The sequence below is a fragment of the Sinocyclocheilus rhinocerous genome, unplaced genomic scaffold (assembly GCF_001515625.1).
Source record: "Sinocyclocheilus rhinocerous isolate Xijiao unplaced genomic scaffold, SAMN03320098_v1.1 scaffold864, whole genome shotgun sequence".
NCBI lineage: Eukaryota > Metazoa > Chordata > Actinopteri > Cypriniformes > Cyprinidae > Sinocyclocheilus > Sinocyclocheilus rhinocerous.
In genome coordinates this window covers 1,454,386-1,469,610 of record NW_015645567.1, presented here as the reverse complement: position 1 = coordinate 1,469,610, position 15,225 = coordinate 1,454,386, and the positions used below count along the sequence as shown (strand labels likewise).

At 38.3% G+C, this 15,225-nt stretch overlaps 1 protein-coding gene and 1 pseudogene across 1 annotated transcript in view; both read right to left on the bottom strand.

The window, feature by feature from the left end:
* Positions 1-3,459: 3,459 nt before the first annotated feature.
* The window catches only part of LOC107706788 (dual specificity protein phosphatase 26-like), a 27,369-nt gene continuing 15,603 nt past the window's right edge, over positions 3,460-15,225 (bottom strand). Inside the window, exons 2-4 of the mRNA XM_016510607.1 lie at positions 5,975-6,187; positions 5,483-5,694; positions 3,460-4,373 (exon numbers count right to left, since the gene is read on the bottom strand). Coding sequence (XP_016366093.1) covers positions 4,171-4,373; positions 5,483-5,694; positions 5,975-6,153 — 594 coding nt within the window. The 5' untranslated portion in view covers positions 6,154-6,187 and the 3' untranslated portion in view covers positions 3,460-4,170. The remainder of the gene's footprint in view (positions 4,374-5,482; positions 5,695-5,974; positions 6,188-15,225) is intronic.
* On the bottom strand, positions 7,464-11,100 carry LOC107706787 (piggyBac transposable element-derived protein 4-like; annotated as a pseudogene).

Below are 15,225 nucleotides of genomic sequence, written 5' to 3'. Positions count from 1 at the left end.
AAATGTTTTGTTTGTTTTTTTCATTTTATTTTATTGCTTTTTAACTACATAATTACTGGAATTAGGTGATTGTAAATATGTCTGTAGTGTAGACCATTTGTAGTTTCTCTTTTAACATTTTCAAATAACAAATGATTGATTCCTAGTCCTCCATGCTCCCTCACCAACTTCATTATTCACAAGCAAACAGCCCTAAACATTCAGTGGTTCTCTGTCAACTTTCAGCTCTGCTCTCTGACAAACAAGACTTTAACAAAGGTTAAATTACACCACAGTGCAACATTCAGACGAGACTTCAAAATTCTCTACTTCAATGTAAACTTAGAGTCAGCCTTCACAGGGACAGTGAGGCCAGATTTCATATTTCATAAGTCAGTCAATTTAAATGTGAATACTTTATCATGAAATTCAAAACATTTAAATTCAACATGCACTACATGACTTTGAATGACATGACCACATGATGGAGATATATTAAGGGTTCTCATCCGAAGGATGGTGCTTGTTGACAGTACAGTGTCCCCGTCACTATACTGGGGCGTTAGGACCCACACAGACCACAGGGTGAGCACCCCCTGCTGGCCTCACTAACACCTCTTCCAGCAGCAACCTAGTTTTCCCAGGAGGTCTCCCATCCAGGTACTGACCAGGCTCAGCCCTGCTTAGCTTCAGTGGGAAACCAGTCTTGGGCTACAGGGTGATATGGCTGCCGGTATTAAAGGAATAATTCACCCAAAAATGAAAACTTGCTGAAAATGTGCTCGCCCTCAGGCCAACCAAGATGTAGATGAGTTTATTTCTTCATCAGAACAGATTTGGAGAAATGTAGCATTATATCACTTGCTCACCAATGGATCCTCTGCAAAACAGCTGATAAAAACATCACAATAATCCACACCACTCCAGTCCATCAATGAACATCTTGTGAGGAGAAAAGCTGTGTGTTTTTAAGAAACAAATCCATCATAAAGACGTTTTTAACTTCAAACCGTGTTAGTGTTTTTTAATCAAGTAAAAAATAAATAAACTAGTATATACAAAGCATTTTATTCTTTTCAATATAACATAAAAATTTAATAAAACACACACAAAATAAATAAATAAAAAAAGTGGCATGTATGGCTTTCATATTTTGTGAAATAAAAAAAATTATTAAATCTGTTTTGCTGGGGAAAATACTTTAAACAGCTATGCATAAACAGACCTTTCCAGATCAAGCACAAAAGCAACTTGGAAAATGAAATAATGTTTATTAGATATCATGTACATTATAAATAAATAAACAATGCTTTTAAATTGTTGAACACCTCATTTTGTCTCGGGCTGCACGCACCATAACTCAGAAATTTGGTCCAAAACAAGTTTAATCTCTGAGCGATCAACACTTGTTCTTAAGACACAAACTGGTGTGTAGTTTAGATCCACGTGCAGTGGAAGGGATTTGCAGTCCTGGCAGTAGTTCAGCTCCAGTTGTTGCAGTAAATATTTGTTAGGTGTTATGATGACGAACACATACACAGATACAATAAACAGCTGTCCCCAATAATACAAATGTACAGAAATTACAATAATACTAGTACACTGTAATTTATACAGCTACAGTCGGTACATTGTACTGCACTTGAGGATTTGCTGGATTTGTAAGTACAAGAAGGCTGCACTTGTGTACAGTAGCTACTCTATATTACAATACCATACAAAACAAGTTAAAAGAAACATCTTGTATAACTTGAAACATGTAGAATACTTAACATGACATCTTTTTTTTTTGTATTTATACAAAGCACACATCAATAAGTTGTGTAACAAAACTGACTGTAATTTGCATATAGTCTGGTGTACACTAGAGCTCAGTGTCATATCACATGATCTGATTCACTGTGATGAATTTGACCAGCTACATTACCTAAAATTAAATGCAAATTTAAACTTAAATGTAAAATCAATGGATCATCATGGGGTGTTCTGGACAGTCACTATGGTAGTATTTTGTGGTATATTGTTCTGGGTTGTTGCTAGGGTGCTGTTGGCAGTTGCTAAGGCATTGCTATGTCTAGGTGGTTACTAAAGTGCTCTGAGTGGTTGCTATGGTGTTGTAGGTGGTCACTAGGGTGTTGCTAAGTGGTTGCCATGACGACTAAGTGATTGATGGGGGTCTGCGGCAGTTGCTAATGGAATGTTCAGGCAGAACGCGTTTTTGCATTCAACGTGCTGTTTTTCCATTGCTTTTCTATGTAAACATGCGCGTGTAAAAACGTGGCGCTCAAGTTAAGCTTTTTTTAAAAATGCACTTGACCTTGTGCGTTTTCATTCCTCTGCCCTGCGTCTCACAGGTTGCCATGACGACTAAGTGATTGATGGGGGTCTGCGGCAGTTGCTAATGGAATGTTCAGGCAGAACGCGTTTTTGCATTCAACGTGCTGTTTTTCCATTGCTTTTCTATGTAAACATGCGCGTGTAAAAACGTGGCGCTCAAGTTAAGCTTTTTTAAAAAATGCACTTGACCTTGTGCGTTTTCATTCCTCTGCCCTGCGTCTCACATTTTAGCATTCAACTGCGCTGCTTTTACATTGTTTTTTTTTTTTATGTAAGCATGTGCAAGACGGACGTTTTTTTGGCGGGTTCTTTTGCTGTGTCTAGTGATGACAGCCTTCGAAATATCAGCGCTAAATTCATCCATTTAAAAAAACTTCTATGAACCTTGCTTTTTTCTCTATTCCACCACACTGCGTCTCGCCTTTCTAAACGTAAAGAAAAGCATTCTGTGTGAATGGCTCCTAACATGTTTTTGCATTCTACTGCACTGCTTTCATGTGATCCAACACATGCAAATTTATAACAAACTGCAATTGTGCATTATCGTTCATGCTGGAAGCTCAAATGTCGCCAAATTTGAATATCTATGGTTGTATTTTGCCTTCAAATCTTAAGTATGAACAATAGCAACAGGTTCTTGCTTATAGTGATAGTTCACCCAAAAATGAAAATTACTCCATGATTTACTCGCCTTAAAGGTGTATATGACTTTCTTCTTTCAGACGAATCCAATCAGAGTTAGTTTTCAATAGTCCAAAATAAGTCCAATAAAGCGCATCCATCGAACGCACATACGACAGTTAGCGGAAGCTAGAGATTACTGTTTATAAAGTTTTAAATATGGATATTCTTACTACAAAAACGCATCAATTTGCTCCAGGAGATCTTTATTCACTCCCCAGAGAGTGTGGGACACTTTTTAGGAAGGATGGATGTGCTTTATTGGACTTCTTTTGGACTATTGAAAAATAACACCCATTCACTGCCATTATAAAGCTTGGAAAAGCCAGGACTTTTTTTTAAATATAACTCTGATTGGATTCATCTGAAAGAATAATGTCATATACACCTAGGATGCCTTGAGGGTGAGTAAATCATGGGGTAATTTTCATTTTTGGGTGAACTATCCCTTTAAGATCTGTTCAAGATAGATGTTTTTGTTTTCCATATTTGTTTCCAGCACATGAATCTGGAAAATTCGATTCTCATTCTAGCGCATTCTGTCTGTCCAACTGACCATTTTGAACTGTATGCCAGTGGTGCGATGACATAATTTTTGTCACGCACAACCAAGTGAATTTGTGGCAAGCATAAACCAGGCTTGGGATCATTCACAACGATTTTTTTTTTGCCTTCCACTACACTGCTCTGCCTTTTTGTAAAAATGCACTAGACGGACATGTTGGACCAATGCCTTTGCTTATCTACAGTATCTTGCACATGACAAACTGTTCTAAAAATGTGGCATTAAAAGTTAACCTTGTCTACACCTTGTGTTGTTTTAATTAAACTTGCGTTTTAAATGCAAAAACGTGTGTGAATAGCCCCCTTAAGCATTCCTTCTCAATTTAATGAAAGCACGCATGTCATTCTCTGTGGTGATTAACTCGGAGCAAGCTACAGCAACATTTCAGTGGGTGGTCACATGAACAGATGTGAACATTTAACAGTGAATAAGGCATTACGCACATTTCTAGAGGTCCTGATGTAATAAGGCATTTCTACTGACCGCAGAAGGACAGCTGGAATAAACTCACTGTATGTAAAGACACTCTGCTCTCATTTACTGCAATACAAACACATTAGGTCAAGGCCTGGGTCAGAATGGTTGAAATTCATATGCTACCAGTGGCTTTATGTTACATTGCGGCTGGCACGCAGTACGCTATCCAGACCGCTGAGCTGACGTAGGAAACCGCGGTTCGGCGTGACGCCACGGTGGTCCTTCACAGTCTTGATAGCCTCCAATAAAGTCATGTTCTGCTGAATCATGAGGTAGGCCAGAACCAACGTAGCAGATCTGCTCAGCCCGACTACACAATGCACAAGAACCGTTCCTACAAAATAAAAGTCACCGTGTCAAAATATTCACATGAATGACAAAAAAGTCAAGTACAAAGAGTGACATAGCAAATACTAAAACATCCTCAAATTCATGTAAATTTTCCAACTTTTACTCAAAGCGTTATACTGATAATTTAATTGGTGATGAAAACCATACATTAGAAAAGAATGGAAAAAACTGAATTTTTACTTGTGGTCCTTGTGGATTTTGACCACATTAATTTGCACACTTATTTTTTTTTAAAAAGCACACTTAACCACTACATAAATATTTTTTAAACTAATGAAGAATAAAATGTTACTCCTATAGAGTGCAACAAGTCGGGTTCCAGAAGTATAAACTACATTCATTTTATCCATAGGGAAATTAATTTTTAATAGTTACTGATAACCCATTAAAGACAGACCTGTGAGCTATGAGGTTTTTAATCAATGGTATATGTTGTTGTAAAAGCTGTCTGTTTGCATTTATTCAACTTATTTTTAAAATAGCAGAATTTGTGGTGAAAAACTACATTACCCATGATACTGTACAGAAAATTCTATGAAGCACCACAAAAGAGTAATGGAGTCGGTCTCCCTACCATATCAAAATGTTTAAATATTTGTATATATACATATGCATATTTTGCAACAAACTTAAAATATATTGTTTCTATTGATACAATCAAAAACTTGACAAATAAATTCCTCTATATTTCACAATAGTTTTTAATTTGATTATGTAATTTGCAATGCTTCAAGAAACTGTAGTTCTTTCCTTCACTAAAGCCATTAAGTACAGTCTTGTACCTTTGTCGTTTTGTCCCATTTTCAAATACTTTTTTTGCTTCAAATAAAAGTTTGTAACGTTGCGATTCACCTCATGGCTAGTTGGTTTGGTTCATGACTTTTAACGCTTTAACAAACCCAACAGGAATTAAAAAAAAATCTTTATGGGAAAAATGAATGAAAAAAATACTTCCGTAACCAACGCCGCTGAAAAAGTGGGCTGGCACTAATGCACTCTATGGCATCATCAGGCTGTAAAACTGTTTTGCTTTTGATTTCAATAAGACTGAGAAACTTCAGGTTGAAAGAAAAAGGCCGCTTATGAACTGACCTCCAGTACTAAGGGCTCTGTGAATGAACTCAGCCGCTGGGTAGAAGTTGACACTCATGTCGAAGGAGGGCGAGTCGTGGGCTTCAATGCCATGATACGTGATGTTCATGCCAGCGTAACACTCCGCACCACCTCTCCATTTGCTCTGAGCACAGTTGAGGATGTGCGTGATCCCAAGCTTGACGAGTTCTTTGCGGTTTGAGGCAATTTCTCTGCAAATTTAAGTGAAAAATCTGTACATAGTACAAAATTTACTGGCAATTTCTAGTTTACTCATCTATACAGGAGAAAAGTTCACTCTTTTACTGCTATGTCATGTTTTGTTACATCATGCATTATACAAAGCAAGGCATTTTATGATCCATGAAGACCATTATATCTTTTTTTGTTTGAAAAATTCAATACTACTTTTTTGTATGAGCCTCTAAAGCATAATCTCATGTTCAACATCCTGTATATGGCCAAAACCGCAGATATTCATGGGCTACTCACTGGTCACCTATGTAGAGTCTTGGCCACACTTCATCTGCATGATTACAGGCGGTTTTCCCAGTGTACAACAGACGCTCTAGTTCAGCAACAGTTAGTACAGGACAGCCTTTCTCTGAGTCCTTTCTGCTGGGAGATCTGGAATTACTCCGTGACCGGGACAGTCTGGACATGAAAGCCATCTGGACTGGCCTTCAGTGGAGCTATAAAATAACACTGAAAATATAGACAAAATAAAAGTAACAGTTTTAAATGCTAAAAGCATTTTAAAATACAAATTAAAGGGACAGTTCACCCCAAAATGAAACATTTTTCAGGTTAAACAAATAAACATTACTTATACTATCAAGAAAACAACAACAACCAATACAATTCCATTTGATATATTTACATTATCATTACTACATTACATTTCTATGAATGAAAACAAAGTACATTTCTCATAAGGTTAGTGCTTTTTGAGCATTTTTACATTTATTCCAAATTAACCGCACAAAGTCGTATGCGATCATTCTATGATAGTTTTTCCACTTATTTTAAGGCTTCAAGTTGGTCACTGTTATACCATTATAGAGGAGTGCTAACATTTTTTTTTTTTTTAGATTTCTCCTTTTGTATTCTGAAAAAGAAATGTCATATGACATTAGAACAACACCAGGGTGAGTAAATAAATGTAATTAATCTATTTAAAATAAATCATTGGTAACACTTTAGTATAGGGACCAATTCTCACTATTAACTAGTTGCTTATTAGCATGCCTATTATTAACATATTGGCTTTTTATTAGTACTTATAACGCACATTCTGCATGACCATATTCTACATCCCTAAGCCTACCCAATACCTAAACTTAACAACTACCTCACTAACTATTAATAAGCAGCAAATTAGGGGTTTATTGAGGCAAAAGTCATAGTTAATGGTTTGTTAATAGAAGAGAATTGGACTTTAATAAATCATTTTTAAAGAAATGTAGTAACATTAACTTCACTTAAAGGGACTAAACTTTAAAAAAAAAAATTAAATATTTAGACCTAATTTCTCTCTAAATTACACCATTAATTTTCATATAAAATAAACACATATTTATTACTTTTACTGCAGTAAAACCATAGGCTTCATTCTGAAAAATCAGATAAATATCATGTATGTTTTTTGAACATCTGCTGTCATGACAATGACATGAAATGACAATTATAACCAGTAGGTGGCGTTAGTGATCCTCATGTTGGTCTATTATCTCAGTAACCCAATGCTCTATCAAAGTTAATTTCTAGATAGAAGTTATGATTTTGGATATATACTTAGAATATAATTGCCTAGAAAAGATTGTCATCTTTAAATCCACATGTTTTGAAGTGTCTATTTTTGCAGTGATTACAATGAAAAGACGGTATGCATTATTTTGCATCTTATAATTTATTTAAAACATCAATATTTATTAACTCTAATGCAGTAAACAAATAAAAGTCAACAAAACAAGGGGCAATAATCAGATTACACATTTTGCAATGGTAAACAAGAAAACGGCAAGAAAAGAATGTCATAAATCCAAGTAACAAACAGTACATAAGCAGTGACTAAGCCTTGTTTAAACCTTCTTTCTGCATGCTTGGCAGTAAGTAATCATAACAGCGTGTGACCCGCAAATGTGCATGTTACACTCGATACACATCAAACTGGTTTTTATGTCCTTCTTTCGGTCACAGACCTGACACCTTTTCCTCTTGCCTGGGGTTACTGGTGCGAGATGAGTGGCTTTGACTGGTGAAGAACTTGCTTGAGCTTCCATCACCATATTCTGAGAGGCTGGAGTGCGGGGAATTTTCTCCCGTCTTTTCATGAGGGGAGCCACCAGAGCTCTCCCTAGTTCTTCCAAAAAGAGCCTCCTCCTATATTTCTTTCCTTTGTTCCATGAATGATTTATTTCCATCCACAGCACAAATGCACTGTAGGCAGAGACGTCCAACATGTTGAAAAAAATCACCATGGGCCAACGTGACGTCTTCCTTTGGCAGGTGTAAGAGGCAACAAGCTGGAAACAAAATGACACATACACAAAATCACCAAAGCTTTATCTTATCAGCTGACAATTCATTCACTTTATATGAGTCATTTGGCCTTGAATAAAAACTAATAAATACAGAGGATATAGAAAAGAGTCACCCCATTTAAAATAATCATATTTTGTTGCTTTGCAGCCTGAAATGAAGACGGACACTTTTTTTTGTTTTGTTTTATCCAGCTGTATTTACTCAGTCCAACTTAGAACATCCAAGTGAAAGATCATAAAACCAACATGTCAGAAAAAAAAAACCCAGAATCACAGAGTTGAATCACCAGAATCAGGACATCTCTCCAAACTGGATGAAAGAGCCGGAGGAAACTGGTCAGAGACGACCAAGAGACCGACAGCAAATCTGTAATTTTACTTTTACTTAAGTATATTTTGTTTGAAGTATTGTACTTCGCTACATTTTAAAACACATTAATTACGGAGTAAAAAAAAATAAAAATAAAAAATCGCTCCCTGGAAGCTACTGTAGTAAATAATGGGCAGGAGAGCAAACTGCCACTAAAATCACAAGAAAGATGCAGACGGACAAGACTGGCGTTTTGGTGCAGACCTAGCTGAAAACGAAACCCCGTCGTATTCTGCCGAAGTTGAACTCGAAGGAAATGAAGTGAACCCCTGGCCATATTTATGCTCTATTATGCAGTGTAAGCTGTGTTTGCCTAGGGAGACCAAACTAGCAGCTTATAAAATCTCGACATCAACCCTTCACAAGGATGTAGAGGTAAGCTAAATACTTGCATCATTGCATTGGTGGTTAGCAAGAGGTTTTGCACAAATTAGCCAAAAAGACAGTGGTGCAGAGTGTGTCGTCGCACAGAGTTCGAGCGCAGCTTTTTGGTCCGACGCTGCCAACGCGAGGCGACAACACCGTCGGCTTTCGTCGCCGCTAGTTCTTTGAAGTCGGCTTGGTGTGTCCCGGCCTTTAGTAGAGACAAAACCCAACAGACTAAAGGCTGTAATTAAAGCAAGAGGTGGTTCATCAAAATACTGACACAAAGGGGTGATCCTTTTTCCAAATCAGTGCTTCTGTTTTAAAAAATTAAAAATTAAAATCTGACATGTTGGTGTTATGATCTTTCACTTGGATGTTATCAGTTACACTGAGTAAATACAGCTGGATAACACAAAAACTGTGTCCGTCTTCATTTCAGGCTGCAACGCAACAAAATGTGATTATTTAAAGGGGGGTGATTCTTTTCTATAACCACTGTAATGCAAAGTAGTAAAATACCTTGTCAAGGTTGTCAACTCCGCCTTTGGTCTGGTTGTAGTGTAGGATTATCTCTGGCTTCTTGTGATCTTTGTCGCTTACTTTGGCATCTCTGTGGAAAGTGCTCATCAACAGCACATTTTAATTTTTTCTGGGACAGTAGGACACAAGCGTGTGCGTATCAGTGAAGGCGAACATGGATGATAATCGGGCCCTGTCCTTCATTGACAGGAGTGCAGGTGGGAGCTCAGGTTTGTTTGATCTGACTGTTCCAACCATGGTCATTTTCCTTCGGAGCAGCTCCTCACCGAGGCCATACGAGGTGAAAAAGTCGTCACACATGACGGTGTGTCCCTCTAAACCGTCTGTCATGTCCAGGACCACTCGCATTCCCTGGTTCTTTTCTGACTTGCCGTCGGCAGCTTTGCCGGTGTAGATCTGCATGTTCCACGCATAGCTCGAGCTGGAATCGCATGCTGCCCAGATTTTAATGCCATACTTGCCCGGTTTACTTGGTGTGTATTGTTTGAAGGGACAGTGTCCTCTGAAACGGACCAGGCACTCGTCCACAGTGACGTTTGGGCCTGGATTGTACAAGAGTGGCAGGCGTTCGACCCATTTATCCCAGATGTTCCTTACTGGTGCCAGCTTGTCCCTTTTCTGTCGGCTAGGCTCTTTGTCCCTTTTGTAAAAGCAGAAGAACCTTGACAAACTGGTAAAACTTTTCAGTGACATGGTAGCACGAAAAATTGGCCTTCCCGACTCAGCGTGCCATAAGTTACTCATGGCCTCATGGTGGGATCGATACACGCCTGCCAGAATCAACAGACCAAAAAAGGCCTGTAAGTCTGTCCAGTCCAGGTCCTTCCAGGTATCACGAAATACACGTTTCCCCTCTAAATTGGTAATTTCAATCAAAATCTGTTTAATATCATCTGGGAAAAACAATTCAAATGTTGATCTTATGTCTTCAGCATTGGCACATGCCAGCCTGGTTGGTCCAGGGGTCATTTTGATGATACGATGAGCTGGTAATCTCTCTCGTTGTTTCTGAGGAGGAGGTGCTGGAGTCCACAATATGTTTCCGTTTTTGGACTGATAAGCCGCCTCTGTGTCAGCAGTGACCTCTGACTCTTCCTCTGAACCTTCATCTGACTCTTCTTCATCAGTAGAGTGGTAGTCTGGGTCGAACTCCGTATTGCCCTCTGTTTCAGAAGCTTCATCAAAGAGCTCCACCTCCAGCTCAGCTTCTCCATCCAGATCCCTTTCCTCTTCCATCCATCCATTACTTGTCGTACGTAGGGTCGCGTATCTTTTCTCTTCCATCCTGCCATCACTTGTCGTATGTTGGGTCACGTCTCTTTCCTCCTCCATCCCTCCATCATTTGTCATTCGTAGGGTTTTGTCTCTTTCCTCTTCTATCCCTCCATCAGTTGTCATATGTTGGGTTACGTCTCTTTCCGTTTTCATCCCTCCATCACTTGCCATTCGTAGGGTTGAGTCTCTTTCCTCTTCCATCCTTTCATAACTCATTGTCTCTAGGGTCACATCTCTTTCCACTTTCATCCTTCCATCACTCATTGTATGAAGAGTCCCGTCTTCATTCAGCATCTGACCCATCATTCCATCACTTGTCATATGTAGGGTCGTGTCTCTTTCCTCTTTCATACCTCCATCACTTGTCGTATATGGGGTCACGTCACTTTCATTGTCACTGAAGTCAAACAGTTGAGCCAGGTTCTTCGCAACATTAAACCGTCTCTCCATTGTGCAGCTTCAGAATGAACTGCAGGCAAGGTCCAAGGAAGCCACATTTATAACCTTACAGTAAAACATGTATTTAAAATCACTTTGGAAGGACATTTTGCTGTCCTTACTATGAAAATTAAAAGCTCATGAATGGGCCAGATTACGCTTATATTTAAATCTGATGTGCACAGGTTTGTGTGACAGTTATCGTCATTAGGGCCCTGCCTCATGCGGCACTCAAAACACATAATTAAACAGATTTTGAAATATAAATTAGAGATAAATGGTTAGGTGTGTTCGACTCGCGCGGCGCTGTGCAAACCGATCAGCATCTGACCCGAGTGTGCCTCACACGTCCTGAAAAGTGAAGCTGCGGGCTCTTTGATCGCCCCCTGGTGGCTGGCTGCAGTACAGGTCATAAATCCCGCCCTCTCCATGTGAACAAATGGGAATTGAGTAAAAAAAAAAAAAAAAATTACACTTCCAATACAACTTTCCGAAAGATGGTTTTGGTCATTTAAGGTAGTTGTTATTACGCTGATTTATGTTCAATTGATCGTTTTTGTGTTAAGTTTGATTTTAGCTAGTAATTTGATGCTATAAAAATGGGGCGTGTCGTTATGGTTGATTGGATCTGCGGGAGTTTGGGCGGGAGTTTGATACCGCGGCTCCACCACCTCACGACACTACTCGGGGATCTCACGGATCCTTGAAATCCTTGAAAGTTTGTGAATCTGAAAAAAAAATTTCAAGGCACTGGAAAGTTTTTGAAAATAAGCATACATAGATACAGGTCCTTGAAAGTGCTTGAATTTATTTTGTGCAAGAGGTTTTCTGGAAAAAAATTATATTATTCCCTCCGGTCCGCTAATGTGTTATTTTGCAAACACTTCGTGGCCTATGAATATTAGATTGCTTGATTTACGTTAGTTACACGCATTTACGTGTTACGTTAAGTGTGAGGTACTTTGTGTTGTACGTTGCCATGTCGTTCACGCGTGCACGAATCTACTATGAAGGTACCTCAACATTTCACACACACACACACACCGTTAAACATTGCAAAAATAGGCTGAAACCGCTGAAACGTGATGCCTGGAAAATGCAAGTTTCAAAATATTTGGCTCACCAAAGAAGATTACAAAGAATGGATTGCCAGAGATGAAAACTGTAACAATGTATCTTACAAGGTAACACAATGTAACCTTGCTCTCACTTGAAATGTGTCCCCACGTTAACAGGGTGGCCACGGGTTCTTAAAAAGTCTTAATGTCTTAGATAAAGTTTTCCTAATAAAAGGCCTTAAAAAGTCTTAAATTCAGATTCGATGGGTTTTAAATATTTTCGGTCCCAGTTCCGGTCTGACGGACCCAGTGACTGTTTAAAGTCATTGGACAGACAGATTTCCCCCCGCTGTAGTTACTGCTACAGTTAGCTGACCAGCCTCCTAGCTAGTTTAAAATGGGTTAATGCAAGTTTACTGAAAAATGGCTCTAGAATTTTACTTGCCCGACCGGACAAATAGCCTGATTAAAACTTAAGTGGCAAAAAATAACCTGTGAAGCATCGAAAAGCGAGAATGAGTCTTCTGATTTTATTACATTCAACGTAAACAGCGATTGATAATGGACAGTGTATTTCTGGTATCAAGGTTGCGCTATTTAGGCTCGCGCTGCCTGTTTCTTTGTAAGACTTTAATGGAGAAATCAAATCAGATGAGTGTATGAAATGAGCAAAAGAGCTGAACGGGACACAAAGAGACTCTCAGAAGAAACTACTGAGGTAAAAATTCAAAATGTTAAGTTTTTTATTTATAACATGATGTAGTTAAGCAACATACCATGACAAGGGAGCTAAGTGTCGAATATTCTCACGATTGCAAACGTTACATTGATTTTAGTTCAATAAACAAGTAGTTGAGTAGTCACGTAATTGGGTTACTTACATTTTAGACACAGTATTGACTGTTTTGTTCTGTTTCACCAACTAAAATAGTTCCAAACAAAGATCACAGCAGAAGTATAGCACAATCTCCAAGCAACACGCAGCGGTGTTTTTGACTGAATGATTCAGTGAACGGTTGAATGAATGAGTCACTAGACTCACTCATTAAGTGACTTACCGACACCTACTGGCTGTATGTTTAAAAGTATGTATTTCCCCCCCAACATTTAAATTTTGTATATTCAAAATGGCATTTAAAACATTAATTTCATAACATTAATGCAGTTGTAATTGTGCAATGTAAATTAATTTGTTTGATAACAGCCTTAGTGTAAATTGAATCTATTGATCAATTGTAAGAATTTGACATGAAATATGATGCATACATTTAATTTAGGTTTAAAAAATGGCCTTTATAAAGTAAATACCATCCTGAGGTTAATATAAAAAATATGCAGATAAATGTAAAAGCAGACAAAACACAGATAAAATATTGCTTCAGAATAAATTCTTTACACCACCAGAAATCTTGCGGTGCTTTTGTGGGGATATTTTGTATGGGATATTGTCTGCTGAGTGCTGATATGACAAGTTTGCTGTATATCTTAATAATAAATAGCATGTTTGACAGCATATATATATATATATATATATATCTCATTTTCTCCAGTCATTGTTAAAAAAAACAAGCTAACAAACTTATAGCGTTAGTGAAGCGGTCAGGGGAATCTTTCTGCCTCCACCTAAGCTCCGCCCACAGAAAAACGTCACAATGTTTACTAACAGAAAAAGGGTCTATAGTGGAAGGAATAGGAGACTCCATCTTTTTTTACAGTCAATGATCTGACCTAAAGGAGTGCATATTGGTTAGAATTATTGTCCGACTTCAGACAATGCCGACGCCATGTCACCCACTTTATTGGTATTTAAATAGTATAGGCTTATTTTGAACTTTTATTATTGTACATACAGGCATTGTATTAAGCAGTACATCAACTACTTAATGAAAAGTGTTCCTGCAGCTTCATGTAAAGGTCTGAAACGTCTATGAATAGGACAAATATTGCATCTAATCCACTTCATCTAATATAGTAAACACCACACAAGCGTCACTATAGGAAGTAGAAAGTGCCCAACTTTGCATCTCTGTTTTTAACACCTCTCCGGCTGCCGAAAATTAGTTCACCGCTCAGGTTTCACTTTCACGTGGTGTGACGCTCTGCATATTATCCCGCTCTATGCATGTGCGTTTCGCTCAGTCGCTCCTTGGCTCCAGTCATACCTAGATGCTCATCGGAACAGCAAAGTCCACTCAAAAATCGAGCCGACAGGAAACATCTGTAGTACAGTATTGTTTTGGTTTGCAACAGCCCTACTGTGCTGTAACATAATGTGGTATATGGGCAACTCCTGTTATGCGCACGTGTTCTGATAATAATAGCTTTCTAGGACTAAACTTTTTTTGGATATAAGTGGTAAAAAAAAAACACAACTAAATCTTTTAATAGCCCTACTGTTAGACCTATCTGAAAAACTAAAAAGCAATTTATTTCATTTGTATCCTTATTTTTTGTGCTACCATTAGTAATTTGTTTATTTTGTTCTTATTTTATTACTGACTGCTTACTTGCCATTTTTTATTCAATTCTAAGTTTGAAATCAAGCTATCTTGTGCTACTGCAACAAAATTACCCCACTGTAAAATCAAAAATACACCGAGCGAGCAAAAATTTGTGAGAGCAATTTATAATGGTAATTAAACAATGTTTACATATAAATAAAAGCCTACTGCGTCCTATCTGCACCTCTTCTGCTGCACCTCTGTCATTTTCTGTGGGTCTCTAGAATTGTCAACAAACTTCATTCTGGCCACTGCTTCTCAGTGTACTCTTAGTATCTTGGGCTTGACTGAGACCTGGATTCGTCCAGAAGGCCCTGCAACCCCTGCTGTTCTCTCTAACAACTTCCCTTTCTCTCACACCCCCCGTCAGGTTGGAAGGGTATTGGTCTTCTCATTTCTAATAATTGGAAATCTCTACCAGTTACTTTTTGGCAAAACCTATGCTCCCTTTCACCCTTCCATCTTTCCTCTGTAGTGTCATCCTCTCTTCCCTCACCCACCCATTTCTCATTTCGGGATGTACAGTAAATACAGCAACTGACACTTTATGATCCACTTTAACTTCTTGTAAAGACAATATTTGTCTAGATAGGCCAGTGCATATACCCCTTCTAACCTAAAAAGTTGCCCCATGCATCATCATCATCTTTTT